We start from the raw sequence: 14641 nt of genomic DNA, 5'->3' as shown, positions 1-14641 counted from the left end.
CCAAACCCCGCGGCGTTGCACCTGGGAGGAAATAAAATATCCTCCTGGGAAAGACATTGTTTGCCGTCTTTTGTCTTTAAGGCCACGACCCTCCAGAGACTGGTATTGGAATGAATCTAAATCAAGTTGTGATTTACATCAGTGGCCTCAAACTTTAAAGTGCTTATGACCATCTGGGGTTCCAGTTAAAATGCACATTCTGATTCAGCAGGTCTGGGGCAGGGGCCTAAGATTCTGCATTTTTAACCAGTTCCCAAGTGCTACCAATGCTGCCAATCTACAGACCATACTTCAAAGTAGCAAGGCTTTAGATAACTAGTTTCTGACTACTCGAATTCTAATTTGTATCTTAGACGCCGTTTCTTCACACTAACCCCCCTTAATACTCCCACCCCCGCCCCCCACACACACCCTGGGTGCACGGTCCATTCTTATTTGGGTAGCAGATATTATGGACGGTTGTCTGACCACATGCTTCAGGCAGCCTTTCGGAATTGCATACTGGGGGTAGGAGTATTGTATGCGTGGAATAAAATCATGTAAATTCTCAAATATTTAATGAAAATTCCAATTATGACTAGTAAAACCTTCATGTTATGAATAGTTTTAAATAGAGTACTGTAGTTTAGTATTGTGTGGTTTAGGCTTAACAGCAAAATAACTTTTGTTGCATTCAAACTTGCAAAGTGAGGAGATTATACAGTTGAATCCTTAGAGCAGTCCTTAGAGCTGTGCTCTCCCACTTCCTATCCATTGAGAGCTTGGGCAGATTACTCTCTGTTCCTCCATTTCTTCATCTTTAAAATTGGCATAATAAATGTAAAGCTCTCCTGAGATTATAGAGAGGATTTCATTAATTCATCCCCATAGAGCCTTGCTACTCAACCTGAGATTCAAGGACCAGCAGCACTTGGCATCATCTGGGAGCCTGTCAGAAATGTAGACTCTCAGGCCTCATTCCTGACCCACAGAATCCGAATCTGCATCCTTATAAGATCCCCAGGTGCTTTCTCTGCACATACTTGGCACGGTGCTTAGCATGTCATGAGCAGTACAGGCCACTGCTGGTTTAAACAGTGATTTTGTTGTTTGGAAAAAACAAAGCCGCGTGATTTCTTCATGTTGCATGGGTGACAAAAATCCAAAATAAAAAGAATTTTTCAAATCTCTATAGTCTCTGGTCCAGTGTGTGAGGTGATCAGGATGTCACTTTAATTTCAGTAACAGCTTCTAACTCGCTAAGAGAGCACTATTCCTTGAGCGAAAGACCGATCTCTCATTCAGAGTATCTGCTTGGGGAATGGAGAGACCACAGGTTTTAGGAGCCTGCACCTTCAGCTTCTCTGCTTCTAACTTGGTCTGCTGTTCCATCCTTGGTTTGTCTAGGATTTCCTCAGTAGACACCTGGAGGGGTGTGCCACTCTCCTTTTCCACGTCCTAGAAGACAAGCAGGTTTAATAACTTCACCTGAAGATTGAGAGCAGAGAGCATTATGGATCCAAAGGCAAACAGATACCTATATTCAGACTCAGGTCATTTTATGACTGTGATAGGGCTGAAATCTCCTTCTAGATAAGTTTCTCAAATGGATGGGCATCTATATGACAAAATACTTAACCATACTTACTGTAAGAGGTAAGAGGTCAGTGGCAGTGTATGTAAAACAGCCTTATGTTATCCAAAATCTTACATTACTCAAGGACTTCAAACTTCCCTAAAGATAAAACTCTTTGCTAGGCTGCGTATAAGCAGCTATCTCCCCAATAGTGAAGAATGTAAGAAGTTACTGAGACCAAGGTGGCTTTAGATAAGTTTTGTGCTTTTTCATGGTCAAATTCAGCCTAATTTCTTAGGGTTGTTGCTCAGAAGAGGATAGAAAGCACCAATTCCAACTAACCTGTCCCCTCTGTTGGATTGGCTGGGGGTCTTTTTTAATTACAACAAAAGACCTCTTTCTCTGGTAACAAGGCTTCTAGACCTGTGCTGTCCAGTATGGTAGCCACTAACTACATGTGGCCATGTAGCATTTGAAATGGGGCTAGTCCGAATAGAGATGTGCTGTAAGTGTAAAGCTGACACTGAATTTCAAAGACTCAATACTAAGTAAGTAAATAAATAGAATGTGACGTGTTTCAATATATTAATTATATTCTGAATGATAATATCTTGATATTTTGAGTTAAAAATACATTTAAATTAATCTGTTTCTGTTTGCCTTTTAAAATTCGGCTACTAGAAAATTAAAAATTACATATGTGGCTTGCACTTATAGCTCCCATTATATGTCTATTGGACAATGCTGTTCTAAGCAAAGGCCAGCAAACTTTTTTGCTCGTGGGCCGTAGTTTGCCAGACCCTGACTTCAGCACATCAGCCAATCCAAGACTCTTACTTTAATATCCTGAAGAATAAACATAAAGCTTTAAAATTATAAACATTTGATTAGTCAGTATCTTGCTTTCCTGTAGAAAACACTTTTATTTTCTTAAGCCTTATAAATTATTCTTCAAAATTCAGTGATGTGGAACTTTTCTTTCTCTCTTAGTCATCTGTGTATTTTAAGCATTCTTATGAAGACTGGCTGGAAAACAACGGATTGAGCATCTCCCCTTTTCACATAAGATGGCAGACTGCTGTTTTCAATCGTGCGTTTTACAGTTGGGGACGGCGGAAAGCAAGGATGCTTTACCAGTGGTATTCTTTACTTTCTCTTTTTGGTTTAAATTAGTCATTTGTGATCATGAGAAATACTTGTTAAATGAACTGTTTCCATCATTTTCAATTTATTGAGTTTTTAAATGTTGACAATGTAAAAACTTTCTGGCTTTATATAAATTCATGGGATTGCATCATTGTGCTTTTGCATACATTCAAAATCAAGGTTCTGTGTCTTGATCTGGGTGGTGGATACATCGGTATACATATGTAAAAATTCAATGAGCTGTACGCTTCAGACTTAGGCACTTTGTGTAAGTTATACACCAATAGAAAGGCAAAAAGCATATGGAGCATTTTCCACCAGGAAAATAATTCTGGAGAATTCTCTCCCCCATCATGACACATAGAAACAAGGGTCCTGGGAGTCATAGGGCTCCCAAAAGTCTGCTGGCTTTCCTCTGTAATTCTTCTGTGATACCCATCCAGGGCAAGGATATTTAAAATACTTATCCTCCAGTAAGGCATACACACAAACCAATCAGGAAAATGGCCAGCCAGGTTACAGCAGCAGGGTCCTGGAGCCCTCTGGCTATACCAGGCATATCCCTTTAATTTAAAATATTTTTAAAATCATGGTTTATAGTGTTTATGGTTAGGGGGTTTACAATGATCTCTGGGACACCCTAGAGACTGACAGTTTCTGTACTTGACAGAATTTCTAATGGCAGTAGGGGGCCTTTGTCGAAATTCCTTTCTGTTAAAAATTTAGCTCCAACTAGAGTAGGGCTAAATATAAACAATCAGGTCATTAAAAAGCAGAAAATGCAACAGCAAATCAAAGCAAACAAAATAGAAATAAAGATAAGAACAGAAATCAATGAAATAGAAAGTATACAGTAGAGAAAATCAGCAAAGCCAAAAGTTGGTACTTTGAAAAGATTAATAAAATTAATAAAACCCTACTATGACTGATCAAGGAAAAAAGCAAACAAAATAACTAAAAATCAGAATTGAAAGGAGAAACATTACTATAGATTCTGAGACTTGTTTTATTTTATTTTTATTTATTTATTTTTTGGCCACACCATACAGCTTCTGGGATTTTAGTTCCCCAACCAGGGACTGAACCCACGCCCTTGGCAATGAGAGAATGGAGTGAGACTCATTTTGAAAAATGAAACTATTGTGAACAGTTGTATACCTATAAATTTGACTATTTAGATGAAATGGACAAGTGCCTTGAAAAACACAACTTATCAAAAAGTTAGAAAATGTAATAGATTATTCCCAACTATAGAGGAGTGATTTCTAATTTCTAATTATTAAAACAGTAGAAGAAAGAAACTGTTGTTAAGTTTTACCATGTTAATATTTAAGCTCATTACAAAATTCAAGTAAAATAAAATGCAAACAAGAGAATCGGTAGATGAAAAAGAATGATGTCTATAATGTCAAAAGAGCTTTCGTAACTACATGAGGACAAGATCAAAACAATGCTATGTAAATGAGCAAAAAAATATGAGAGGAAACAAACTTTTTATTGGGAACAACATCAGCCTCTTCAGTTATGAGAGAATTGTAAATTATAACTGCTTAAAGAGACTAGTGCCCATGCTTCAGTCAAGTATCTGAACTTCAAGTAGGAGAAAGATGCAGAGTTATTGAAATTTTTAGACATTGTTTTGAAGCTATGAAAGGTGGCTGGTTAATGAATTTTTTAGTCCATGAATTGTGAGGAGTTGTACATTTATGTAATTTTTTTCCTCTTGACAGGTTCAATTTTGGAATGGTGTTTGGTGTAATTGCTATGTTCAGCTCTTTTTTTCTTCTGGGGAAAACGCTGATGCAGACTTTAGGCCAAATGATGGCTGACTCTCCCGCTTCTTATTCTTCCTCTTCCTCTTCCTCCTCTTCCTCTTCCTCCTCTTCCTCTTCTTCCTCCTCCTCTTCATCCTCTTCCTCACTTCACAACGAACAGGTGCTACAAGTTGTGGTAAGTGCCTTTTTATTGCTTTAAGTAGCTTTGTTGAAACATAGATATAAGAAATTTCTTCTGGATAGCATAATTCCTATCCATAATATAAATATGAAATAAATGAAAAGTCTCACAATTTCTCAAATTACTTGCTTAAACAAAATCATTAGTAAGAGTATAGCAAAGAATTGTTGCAATGTGTAGTAGTAGTAGTAATAATAGAACAAATGGACCACCACTAAGACTGTCAACAATTACACAAGTATTCGATTTAATTCATGTTGTCTTTTTTTTTCAGTGCAAGGTTTTTTTTAAATTGAAGTATAGTTGCTGTACAATATTATATAAGTTGTGGGTGTACCATATAGTGATTCGCAATTTTTTAAAGTTATACTCCGTTTATAGTATTATAAAATATCGGCTCTATTCCCTGTGTTGTAAAATATATACTTGTAGCTTGTTTTATACCTAACTTGGTAATTCATGTTGTCTTCTTGAGGTGTTGAATAATTGTTACTGTCAAGGAATAAGCATACTGATTTAAGATCTCTATAATGTAGAAATAAATTGCATCTTAATCCTATGCAAAATGTTCCCCTTTCTTCTTCATGGCTTTCAGATTCTTAAGCAATAATATCCTTTTAATTAAAGGTAAAAGACCTTTTGAATGATCACTGTGATTTCTTGATATGAAGAATAATGTGCTGAGTTGTACTCCTTTGACTGTAAGCTACTTAAAATAATTCCCACTTTAAAGCACATGTGTAGACCAATACCTTATCAATTCATGTTTCCAGAGTTTGAAAGGGTGCTTTACCACTGACTAACTTCAATTTTAAAATTTTTACGTTAATAGTTTCCATTTCCGTGAGTCATGGACGTTATGTTTTTAATCGTGTTCTTATTAATGAAATAGACTATATGAGTTAGTGACTTTTTTTTAAATTGAAGTATAGTTGATTTACAGTATTATGTTAGTTTCAGGTGTACAGCATAGTGAGTCAGTATTTTTGCAGATTAAATTCCATTGTAGGTTATTACAAGATAATGGGTGTAATTCCCTGTGCTATACAGTATATCCGTGTTACTTATCTATTTTACTTTATTTTATTTTATTTTTATATCTTTATTGGAGTATAATTGCTTTACAATGTTGTGTTAGTTTCTGTTGTACAACAAAGTGAATCAGCTATAAGTATACAGATATCCCCTCCCTCTTGAGCCTCCCTCCCACCCTCCCTATCCCATCCCTCTAGGCGGTCACAAAGCACCAAGCTGATCTCCCTGTGCTATGCAGCTGCTTCCCACTAGCCATCCACTTTACATTTGGTAGTGTATATACGTCAATGCTACTCTCTCACTTCATCCCAAATATACAAACTATATAGTAGTTTGTATCTGTTAATACCCCTAATTTGTCCCTCCCTTCTTCCTTTTCCCCTTCGGTAACGACAGGTTTGTTTTCTGTATCTGTGAGTCTGCTTCTGTTTTGCGTATACATTCATTTGTATTATTTTTTAGGTTCCACATATAAGTGATATTATACAGTATTTGTCTATCTCTGTCTTATTTCACTAAGCATAATCTGTACGTCCAACCACATTGCTGCAGATGGCAGTATTTCATTCTTTTATGTGGCTGAGTAATATTCCAGTGTGTATATATATATATATATATATATATAAGTACATCTTCTTAATCCATTCGTCTGATGGGCACTTGGGTTGTTTCCATGTCTTGGCTATTGTAAATAGTGCTGCTATGAACATTAGAGTGCATGTATCTTTTCGAGTTAGAGTTTTCATCTTTTCTGGATATATGCCCAGGAACGGGATTGCTGGATCATATGGTAGTTCTATTTTTAGTTTTTTAAGGAACCTTCATACTGTTTTCCATAGTGGCTGCATCAATTTACATTCCCACCAACAGTGTAAGAGGGTTCCCTTTTCTTCACACACTCTCCAGCATTTATTATTTGTAGATTTTTTGATGATGGACATTCTGACTAGTGTGAGGTGATACCTCATTGTGGTTTTGATTTGCATTTCTCTAATAATTAGCAGTGTTGAGCATCTTTTCATGTGTTAGCTACCTGTATGTCTTCTTTGGAAAAATGTCTATTCAAGATTGACAGATTTTTTTTTAACTCATCTCTTTGTGGCCTCTACTATCTGTGTCACTATGGGAAGATTACAAGTCATTTGTAGCAGGACATAATCTCTCCTATGGTAATAGCTCTTTCTTAGAGGTTAAAAGGATTCAAGTGGGTGAGGCCTCAGACGAGATGATTTATTTCTTCAGCAAACATTTACTGAGTGTAGTCTGCCTACTGGCCTTGTGCTTAGTCCTGCTTATACAGGGAACAAAATCCAATCCTAGGACTTACAGAGCTTTTAGTCTAGAGGGAGAGCTGCTATGATTTTCTACAGTTGGATAGAGTACAAGGTGCTGCGGGAACAAAGACAAGCCCTGCTGAGGTGTGCCTGGCACTGGGAAGAGAGTAGAGGAGAAGGGAAGGGAAGGAGAGTCCACATAGCCTGGGAAAGGAAGATGGCAGTTGAGCATGCCAGAAACAGAGGGAACCATATAACATGGAAAGGCAGAGGGAATAGTAATACTAATAATAAAACCTAGTTAGGGGCTTCCCTGGTGGCACAGTGGTTAAGAATCCGCCAGCCAGTGCAGGGGACACAGGTTCGAGCCCTGGTCCAGAAAGATCCCACATGCCACGGAGCAACTAAGCTCATGCACCACAACTCCTGAGCCTGCGTGCCGCAACTACTGAAGCCCGTGCGCCTAGAGCCCGTGCTCGGCAACAAGAGAAGCCACCGCAATGGGAAGACCGCACACCGCCACGAAGAGTAGCCCCCGCTCGCCGCAACTAGAGAAAGCCCGCACGCAGCAACGAAGACCCAATGCAGCCAAAAATAAATATAAATTAAATAAATTTATTTTAAAAAAATACTAGTTAATATGCAATGCTTCCCATGTGAGGTTTTTTGTGCCTGTTTTATTTTATTCCTGCAGCAACCTAGAGGTAAGCATTGTTGTTATCCCTGATTCACAGATGAGAAAACCAAGGCACAGAGCTGTTAAGTCACTTGCCTGTGATCACAGCTAGTAAATGGTGGGTCCATCACTCACCCACCACTGACCTCAGAGCCTGTGCACAGTATGCTCTACTCTCTTAAAAAAGACCAGTAATTCCTCAAGGAACTATAAAGTAACTTTGACCTGTATCTAAGAGGTATATGGTGGAAGGTATATGGTGTAGGAGGTAAGATGGGAGATATAGGTAGGGTCTGAGTTATGAAGGGCCATTCTAAGAAGTTTTGATTTTATCTGTAGATAACAAGTCTATGCAAAATGGACTGGAGTAGGGTTTCACCGAAGATGGGGAGACCATTTAAGAGAGCATTTGGAATAATTCATGTTAGAAGTTATAAAGATCTTAACTAAATTAGTGGTAAGGAGAATGAAGGGGCTGGATTCAAGGGATCTTTTGCAGTGGAGTTCTCAGACCTCAATCATTAATTGAATGTGAGGCTGGAGGGAGAAGAAAGTCGAGGATGACTCTCAGGCTGCATGGCTGTTTATTGTTTGCCAAGAAAGAGGATAGTAGAGAAAGAAGCAGGCTTGGAGGAAATAGGATCACTGGCCTGTCTACCTGCTAGGATTAGAATGGCAAAAGGGTTTTTTTGGGGTTTTGGGTTTTATTTCAGTTTAACAAGTTTGTGTTTTTGTTTTTTTTTTAAAGACACATTTATTCAGTGTCACATTTATTCAGACTATTACATTTAGCAATCAACAGCATGGGTACAAAAAAAAATCTATATTAAAACGCTTTGTTGGAATGCTTTACACTTTCCACAGAATAGAAGCTAAAATAATCTATTATACAATTAGTCACAAATATAGTCCTTGGGGTATTTTTGCCCATACACAGGAGTATTGTCTAAAACAGGGGTACCCAACTCCTGGGCTGCGGACCACTACTGGTCTGTGGCCTGTTAGGAACCGGGCCGCACAGCAGGAGGTGAGTGACAGGCGAGTGAGCGAAGCTTCATCTGCCACTCCCCATCGCTCTCATTACCGCCTGAACCACCCCCCCCCACACAATCCATGGAAAAATTGTCTTCCACGAAATCAGTCCCTGGTGCCAAAAAGGTTGGGGACCGCTGGTCTAAAACATGTCTTTGTAGCAACTAGGCCCTGCCACCTCTGTGCTTGGTTGAGTTCCCAAATCTGTTGTAACCTGTAGCTTCCCTGTCACTTCTCTGGCTCTCCTCTCCTGCTAAGCTTTGTTTCCTGGCAGTAATTAAAACCTCCTGCCATAGCCACCTTGGTTTCGTGGTTTGGCAAAGTATTGGCCTCATCCCCCATAGGAGCCAGAACTTCTTCCTCCAAAGTTTCCTCCTTTCATGGGTCCAAAATTTGAACATTGATTGTTGTAATTGCCAAAATCATTGTAGCTTCCGCCACCTCCAAAATTGCTTCCGTCATTACCAGACCCATTATAGCCATCCCCACTGCCACCATATCCCCCACCACGGCTGCCACCAGAGCCACCTCGGCCACTGAAGTTTCCTCCACGACCAAAGCTGTCATTCCCACCAAAACCCCCTCCACGACCACCACCAAAGTTTCCAGAAACACTTTGCTCTCTTTGGCTGGATGAAGCACTAGCCATCTCTTGCTTAGATAGGGCTTTCCTTACTTAACAGTGTGGTATTTCTGAATGACAGTCTTGTCTGCGGAGTCATGGCCATCAGGTGGTAGAAAAGCAAAGCCTCTCTTTGCCATTGCGTCAGCCAGTCACTTTTTTCCCCATACTATTCAAAATAATCTCTTAGGTGATGTTCTTCAGTGTCTTCTTTAATGCCACCAACAAAAATCTTTTTCACAGTTAAGTGGGCACCAGGTCTTTGAGAATCTTCTCTTGAGACGGCCCTCTTTGGTTCCCCAACTCTTCCATCCACCTCGTGTGTCCTTGCCTTCATGGTTGCATCCACCTCCTCGACAGTGGCATACATGACAAACCCGAAGCCTCTGGAGCGCCTGGTGTTTGGATCCCTCGTTACCACACAGTCTGTGCGCATTCCCCACTGCTCAGGTGGCTCCTCAGACTCTCACTGGTTGTTTCATAGCTCAGACCTCCAACGAAGAGCTTCCACAGCTGTTCAGGCTCTTTGGGAGACTCTTGATTTAGACGTGACAGCAGTGGGGCTGGGGAGACTTTAATGATGCTTACTCGGCGGCGTCCACGGGCAGAAACAAAGCTAACAAAGTTTTTTAAATTTTTTTATTTGATAAATTTGACATGTTACTGTTTGCAAATTTAAGGTGTACAGCGATGTACACCTTATGTACTTTCATACATTTATTTATTGTAATATGATTGCCATTGGAGCAATATTTATCACATTATAGTACAATTTTATTGATTGTATTCTTTATAGTGTGCATTAGATCTCTATGGCTTATTTACTACTTGTTACAAGTTTGTACCCTTAAATACCGTCACTCATATCCATCCCATCCCCTGGTAACCACCATTTTACTGTCTGTTTTTTAATAGATTTGACTTTTTTAGATTCCATATATAAGTGATGTCATACTGTACTTGTATTTCTCTGATTTATCTCTCTTAGCATCATGTGCTCAAGGTCTATCCATGTTGTTGCAAATGGGAGGATATCTTCCTTTCTTATAGCTGAGTAATATTGCATTGTTTATGTACATGTACCACATTGTTTTTATCCATTCATCTGTTGGTGATCATTTGGGTTGTTCCCATAATCTTGGCTATTGCGAATAATGCTGTGATTAACAGAGATATGCATATATCTCATTGAAATATTTTCATTTCCTTTGGGTATATACCCAGAAGTGGAATTGATGGATCATACCTTAGATGTATTTTTAACTCTTTGAGGAACCTCCATATTGTTTTCCATAGTGGTTGGACTAATTTATATTTCCACCAGCAGTGTGTAAGGGTTACCACATCCTTGCCAGCACCTGTGTTGTCTCTTTTCTTCTTGATGATAGCCATTCTAACAGGTGTGAGGTGGTATCTCATTGTGGTTTTGCTTGGCATGTCCCTGATGATTAGCGATGTGGAGCATCTTTTCATGTGCCTTTTGACCATTATGCTGTCTTCTTTGGAACTACTAAATAGTAGTTCTGTCCATTTTTTAATCAGATTGTTGGGCAGGGGGTTGTTTGTTTTGTTAGTTCTTTATATGTTTTGGATATTAACCGCTTATCCAGTATATGGTTCGCAAAACTTTTCTCCCATTCTGTAGGCTGCCATTGGTTGTTTCTTTTGCTATGCAGAAGCTTTTGAGTTTGATGTAATCCCATGTGTTGATTTTTGCTTTTGTTGTTTGTGCTTTTGGCATCATGTCCAAAGAATCATTGCCTGAATGGTAAAGTGTTAATTTACAGAAGAAATTATTTCTTCTGTTTGCTTTTCAACTTACTCATAGAGCTTACAAAATATTGATTCAGTTAGGAGAGCCATGCTTTGGAACCATTAAGAAGTCAGCTGCCCTCTGTATATCTACCTGGCATGTTTTTGTTTAAGTTTGTTGTATCTCCTGACTTTGATATGAGCTCTTGTAGCTTAGAGCACATACTTTCTGTTTACTCTATAATTCCCTACAGCCTCATTCAGTATTAATTCCCCCAAACCTGGCACTCTGTGTTATTGAGAGATCAGTATTTTGGTACATCTAATACCCTGTGTGATCACGGCCGAGACAGATGGGCAGTCGAGTATTGTTGCCAGCAAATAAGACCTACCATCTGTTGGTGTAGTCACATGTTCAAATCCTTACCTTATTTCATTATTACATCACTGAAATAATAAAGAGAAGAAATCAATATCCTATTGGATCAAGGCTACTGATTTTTTTGAAAAAAAGGTAAGATAACCTGAATACTTTGTGATATAGAGGGAATGTATGAGTATTAATCTTAAGTACATAAATTTAGAGAGGAATCAGAGAAAAGGAAACTACAGGTCTGAACAGACAGATGCCTGACAACATGGGAATGGAGCAGATAGGTAGAAAAAGGTACACTGATGTTCTTGAAAAGAGTTGCTTAGTAGGGTCTGAGTAGAGAGAACTTCAGATAATGAGCATCATAAAAATATCCTCTGACCATTTACTTCCACATCTGGGACTCTAGGTTAAGGAAACACTTCCAAATTACAGAAAAATTAGTATTCATCAAGCTGTTTATCCTAACATTTATTACTATGAAGAATTAGAAACAACCACAATATGTAATTGAGGAATGGTTAAATTATGAGATTGTCATTCAGTGAAATGTTATGAATACATTAAAAATGATGACTATGAAAGCTAGTTTCATAACTAGAGAAAGGACTCTTGGAATCAATGAATTTAGAAAACAATCCAAGCAGCATGGTTTGAATCTCCTCTTCAGTTACTAAAAAAGGCTTAAAAGTGAAATTCCTTTGTTATAAACAAAAATAAATTGCAATTGAATTAAAATTAAAATGTGAAATCATAAAAGACCTTGAAAGAAATAAAAACAGGTTTCTATTTATAGGAACACAGAATGAGAAAGACATATGCATAAAACTAATGGCAGAAACCATGAATATTGATAGATTTGACTACATAACATTTTTTATATATCAAAAAACCAAAAGCAAAATAAAATTAAGAGGCAAAACTTGGGAATGCATCTGTGATGTGTATCACAGAGAATCAATAATTGATACTTGAAGTGATCTTACAGACAGTAAGAAAAACATGAACACTCTAAGGAGAAAAAAATTGACAAGTCGGGAGTAGGCTACTCACAAAAGATCTATCAGTGGTCAAAAAGTAGGGGGAATATTCAGCTTAATAGTCATCAAAGAAATAGAAATCAAACAATGGGATGCTTTTTATTCCTCTCAAATCGCAGATTTGAATAAAATGAGCTTACCCAAGGTTATTGAAGTGTCTGCCTTTGGAGAGCAGTTTGATATGTATCAGAGTCCTTTAAATTTTGTGTATAATTACCCTCTCTGTTAGGCGTAATGTTAAACAGTGGACAAGGATTATCTCCTGTAATCCTCAGGATTACCCTTTTATGTAAATATGGTGATTTCCATTTTAATGATGGGGAAATTGAAGTACTGGAGGAATAATCCAAGGTTCTTCAAGGTCCCTTAGCTAGTTATGATGGAGCCAGAACACCAAACCCAAATGATATGTCCCCAGAGCCTGAACCAACCGTGCTTGTCTAACAATTTATTCCCTCCAAATATTTGTGTATATGTGTCCAAATATATTTATCACAGTATTTTATAAGAGCAGAAACCTTTAAAACAATTAAATGCCCAACAATCTACTCCATGAAATACAATGCAGCTATTAAAAATCATGTTGAACCAGAAATAGGGGAAAATGTTTGTGATACTATTAAGTGAAAAGGGTAGATTTCAAAACCATATTTATAATAAAAGAGTATAATTTTTTTAAAATATGTGTACATGAAAAGATTGGAAAGGCATGCATTGAAACACTGAGAATGGTTTTTTGTTTTGTGTTTGGGGAACAGGAACGGTTTCTATTATTCTTTGAGTTTTCAAGTTTTCCTGCTTTAAACATATTTTGTAATTAATTTAAAATACTAACTAATGAAAGAAAGACGAACTTTCCTCCAGAAGGATACCTTTAGAGTCCCACTGCCTGGATTGTGAGAAATAGAACTTAGGAACGATTATTTATCTTGCAAGAAGATTCTTGGGTATCTAAAAAAATTTTACTGTGCAGCCTTTAAAATAGCAACCTTAAGTGCATAACAGTGGAGCACGTGGGTCCTTAACATGTCTGTATGTTCCAAATGCCTTACTTTCTGCATTAAATTTCAATTTTAGTATAATATTTATGTATCACTTTGATATGATTTTTCTAACCAATGTTCTAGACAAACTGATAGAAGAAATGAAGGGCCTGGTGCTCCCACACCAATAAGGCACTTTATTACACTGCCTTTAATGATCAACTCTCATATAACTTGATAATACTAAAATGAAACTCATTGAAGGGGGGTGGGGACATCCTGTATTACTCACATAAGTACTTGGAGCCTTGCAATAACACTTTAGCGGAAGGAATGGGAACTGTAACAAGAATTCCCAAATCGGGCTGCCAGCCCTCGAGGGTGGATCAGCTACTGACTCCTTCACTGCCACTCTGCCTTCCCTGGCACTATGCCAGGCTCCCTAATTCTTTCCCGTGGTAAAGACTTCAGGAAGCTAACGTTTCAACTTTTTAACCTGGTGTTTCCTATTCTCTTTAGATTGGTGGTGTGCTTAGCTCAAAAACTGCCTAGTTCAAAAAAACTGGTGTTTTTATATTTATTATGATAGAAATGGAGAAGTGGACCATCAGTGTTCATATTAGTTTTAGCTTACCGAACACTGAGTTTGGAAGTTTAAGTTTTAGTACAGAGTGAACATCGTGTTCTCTTGGTGCCCAAGTGTGTTTTTATCATTGTGTCTGTGAACAGGTTCCTGGCATAAATTTACCCGTCAACCAACTGACCTATTTCTTCGCTGCAGTCCTCATTAGTGGTGTTGTACATGAAATTGGACATGGGATAGCAGCTATTAGGTAATGATATTTACCTCTCTCTCTCTATTCCATGCAAAGAAGCTTTTCATTTAGGAGTATTTATTACTAAAATCTGCTACATTTGATACTTTTTCTTTCTTTGGATACTGCCCAGTGCATATCCATCATTATTATTTTAAGGTAACTTCTCTTTTGTAGAGATTAATATATTGATGAATATGCTCAATTAACTATGTGCACATCTATAATCTGGGTCTTTCTATCCTTTGTCCTTTGCCAGCATGGTTATAGCCTCATGGTTCTTCACTATTTTCATCCAATCCTGAAACCTAATCTTTCTATTCATCACTGGATCAGAATGATAACCACTGCACTCAAATCAAAGCCCATCCACCTGCCTTCT

At 38.0% G+C, this 14641-nt stretch overlaps 1 protein-coding gene across 8 annotated transcripts in view; it reads left to right on the top strand.

Moving 5' to 3' along the window:
* The window catches only part of MBTPS2 (membrane bound transcription factor peptidase, site 2), a 67437-nt gene that overhangs the window by 497 nt on the left and 52299 nt on the right, over positions 1–14641 (top strand). For 7 of the 8 annotated variants that reach the window (XR_016391393.1, XR_016391392.1, XR_016391395.1 and 4 more), the window contains exons 2-4: positions 2546–2694; positions 4432–4651; positions 14174–14277. Coding sequence is in view for 3 of the 8 variants with exons in the window: in XM_089904685.1 (XP_089760811.1) it covers positions 2546–2694; positions 4432–4651; positions 14174–14277 (473 nt within the window). In the remaining 5 variants the exon portion in view is untranslated. Of the gene's footprint in view, positions 1–2545; positions 2695–4431; positions 4652–11551; positions 11563–14173; positions 14278–14641 lie in introns of those variants that run through there. The other variant, XM_089904687.1, reaches the window with a different exon arrangement.

The sequence above is a fragment of the Delphinapterus leucas genome, chromosome X (assembly GCF_059928025.1).
Source record: "Delphinapterus leucas isolate spDelLeu-1000000601 "Yukka" chromosome X, BTC_Dleu_Yukka2, whole genome shotgun sequence".
Taxonomy (NCBI): Eukaryota; Metazoa; Chordata; class Mammalia; order Artiodactyla; family Monodontidae; genus Delphinapterus; species Delphinapterus leucas.
This window is presented reverse-complemented; position numbering and strand designations above follow the sequence as displayed.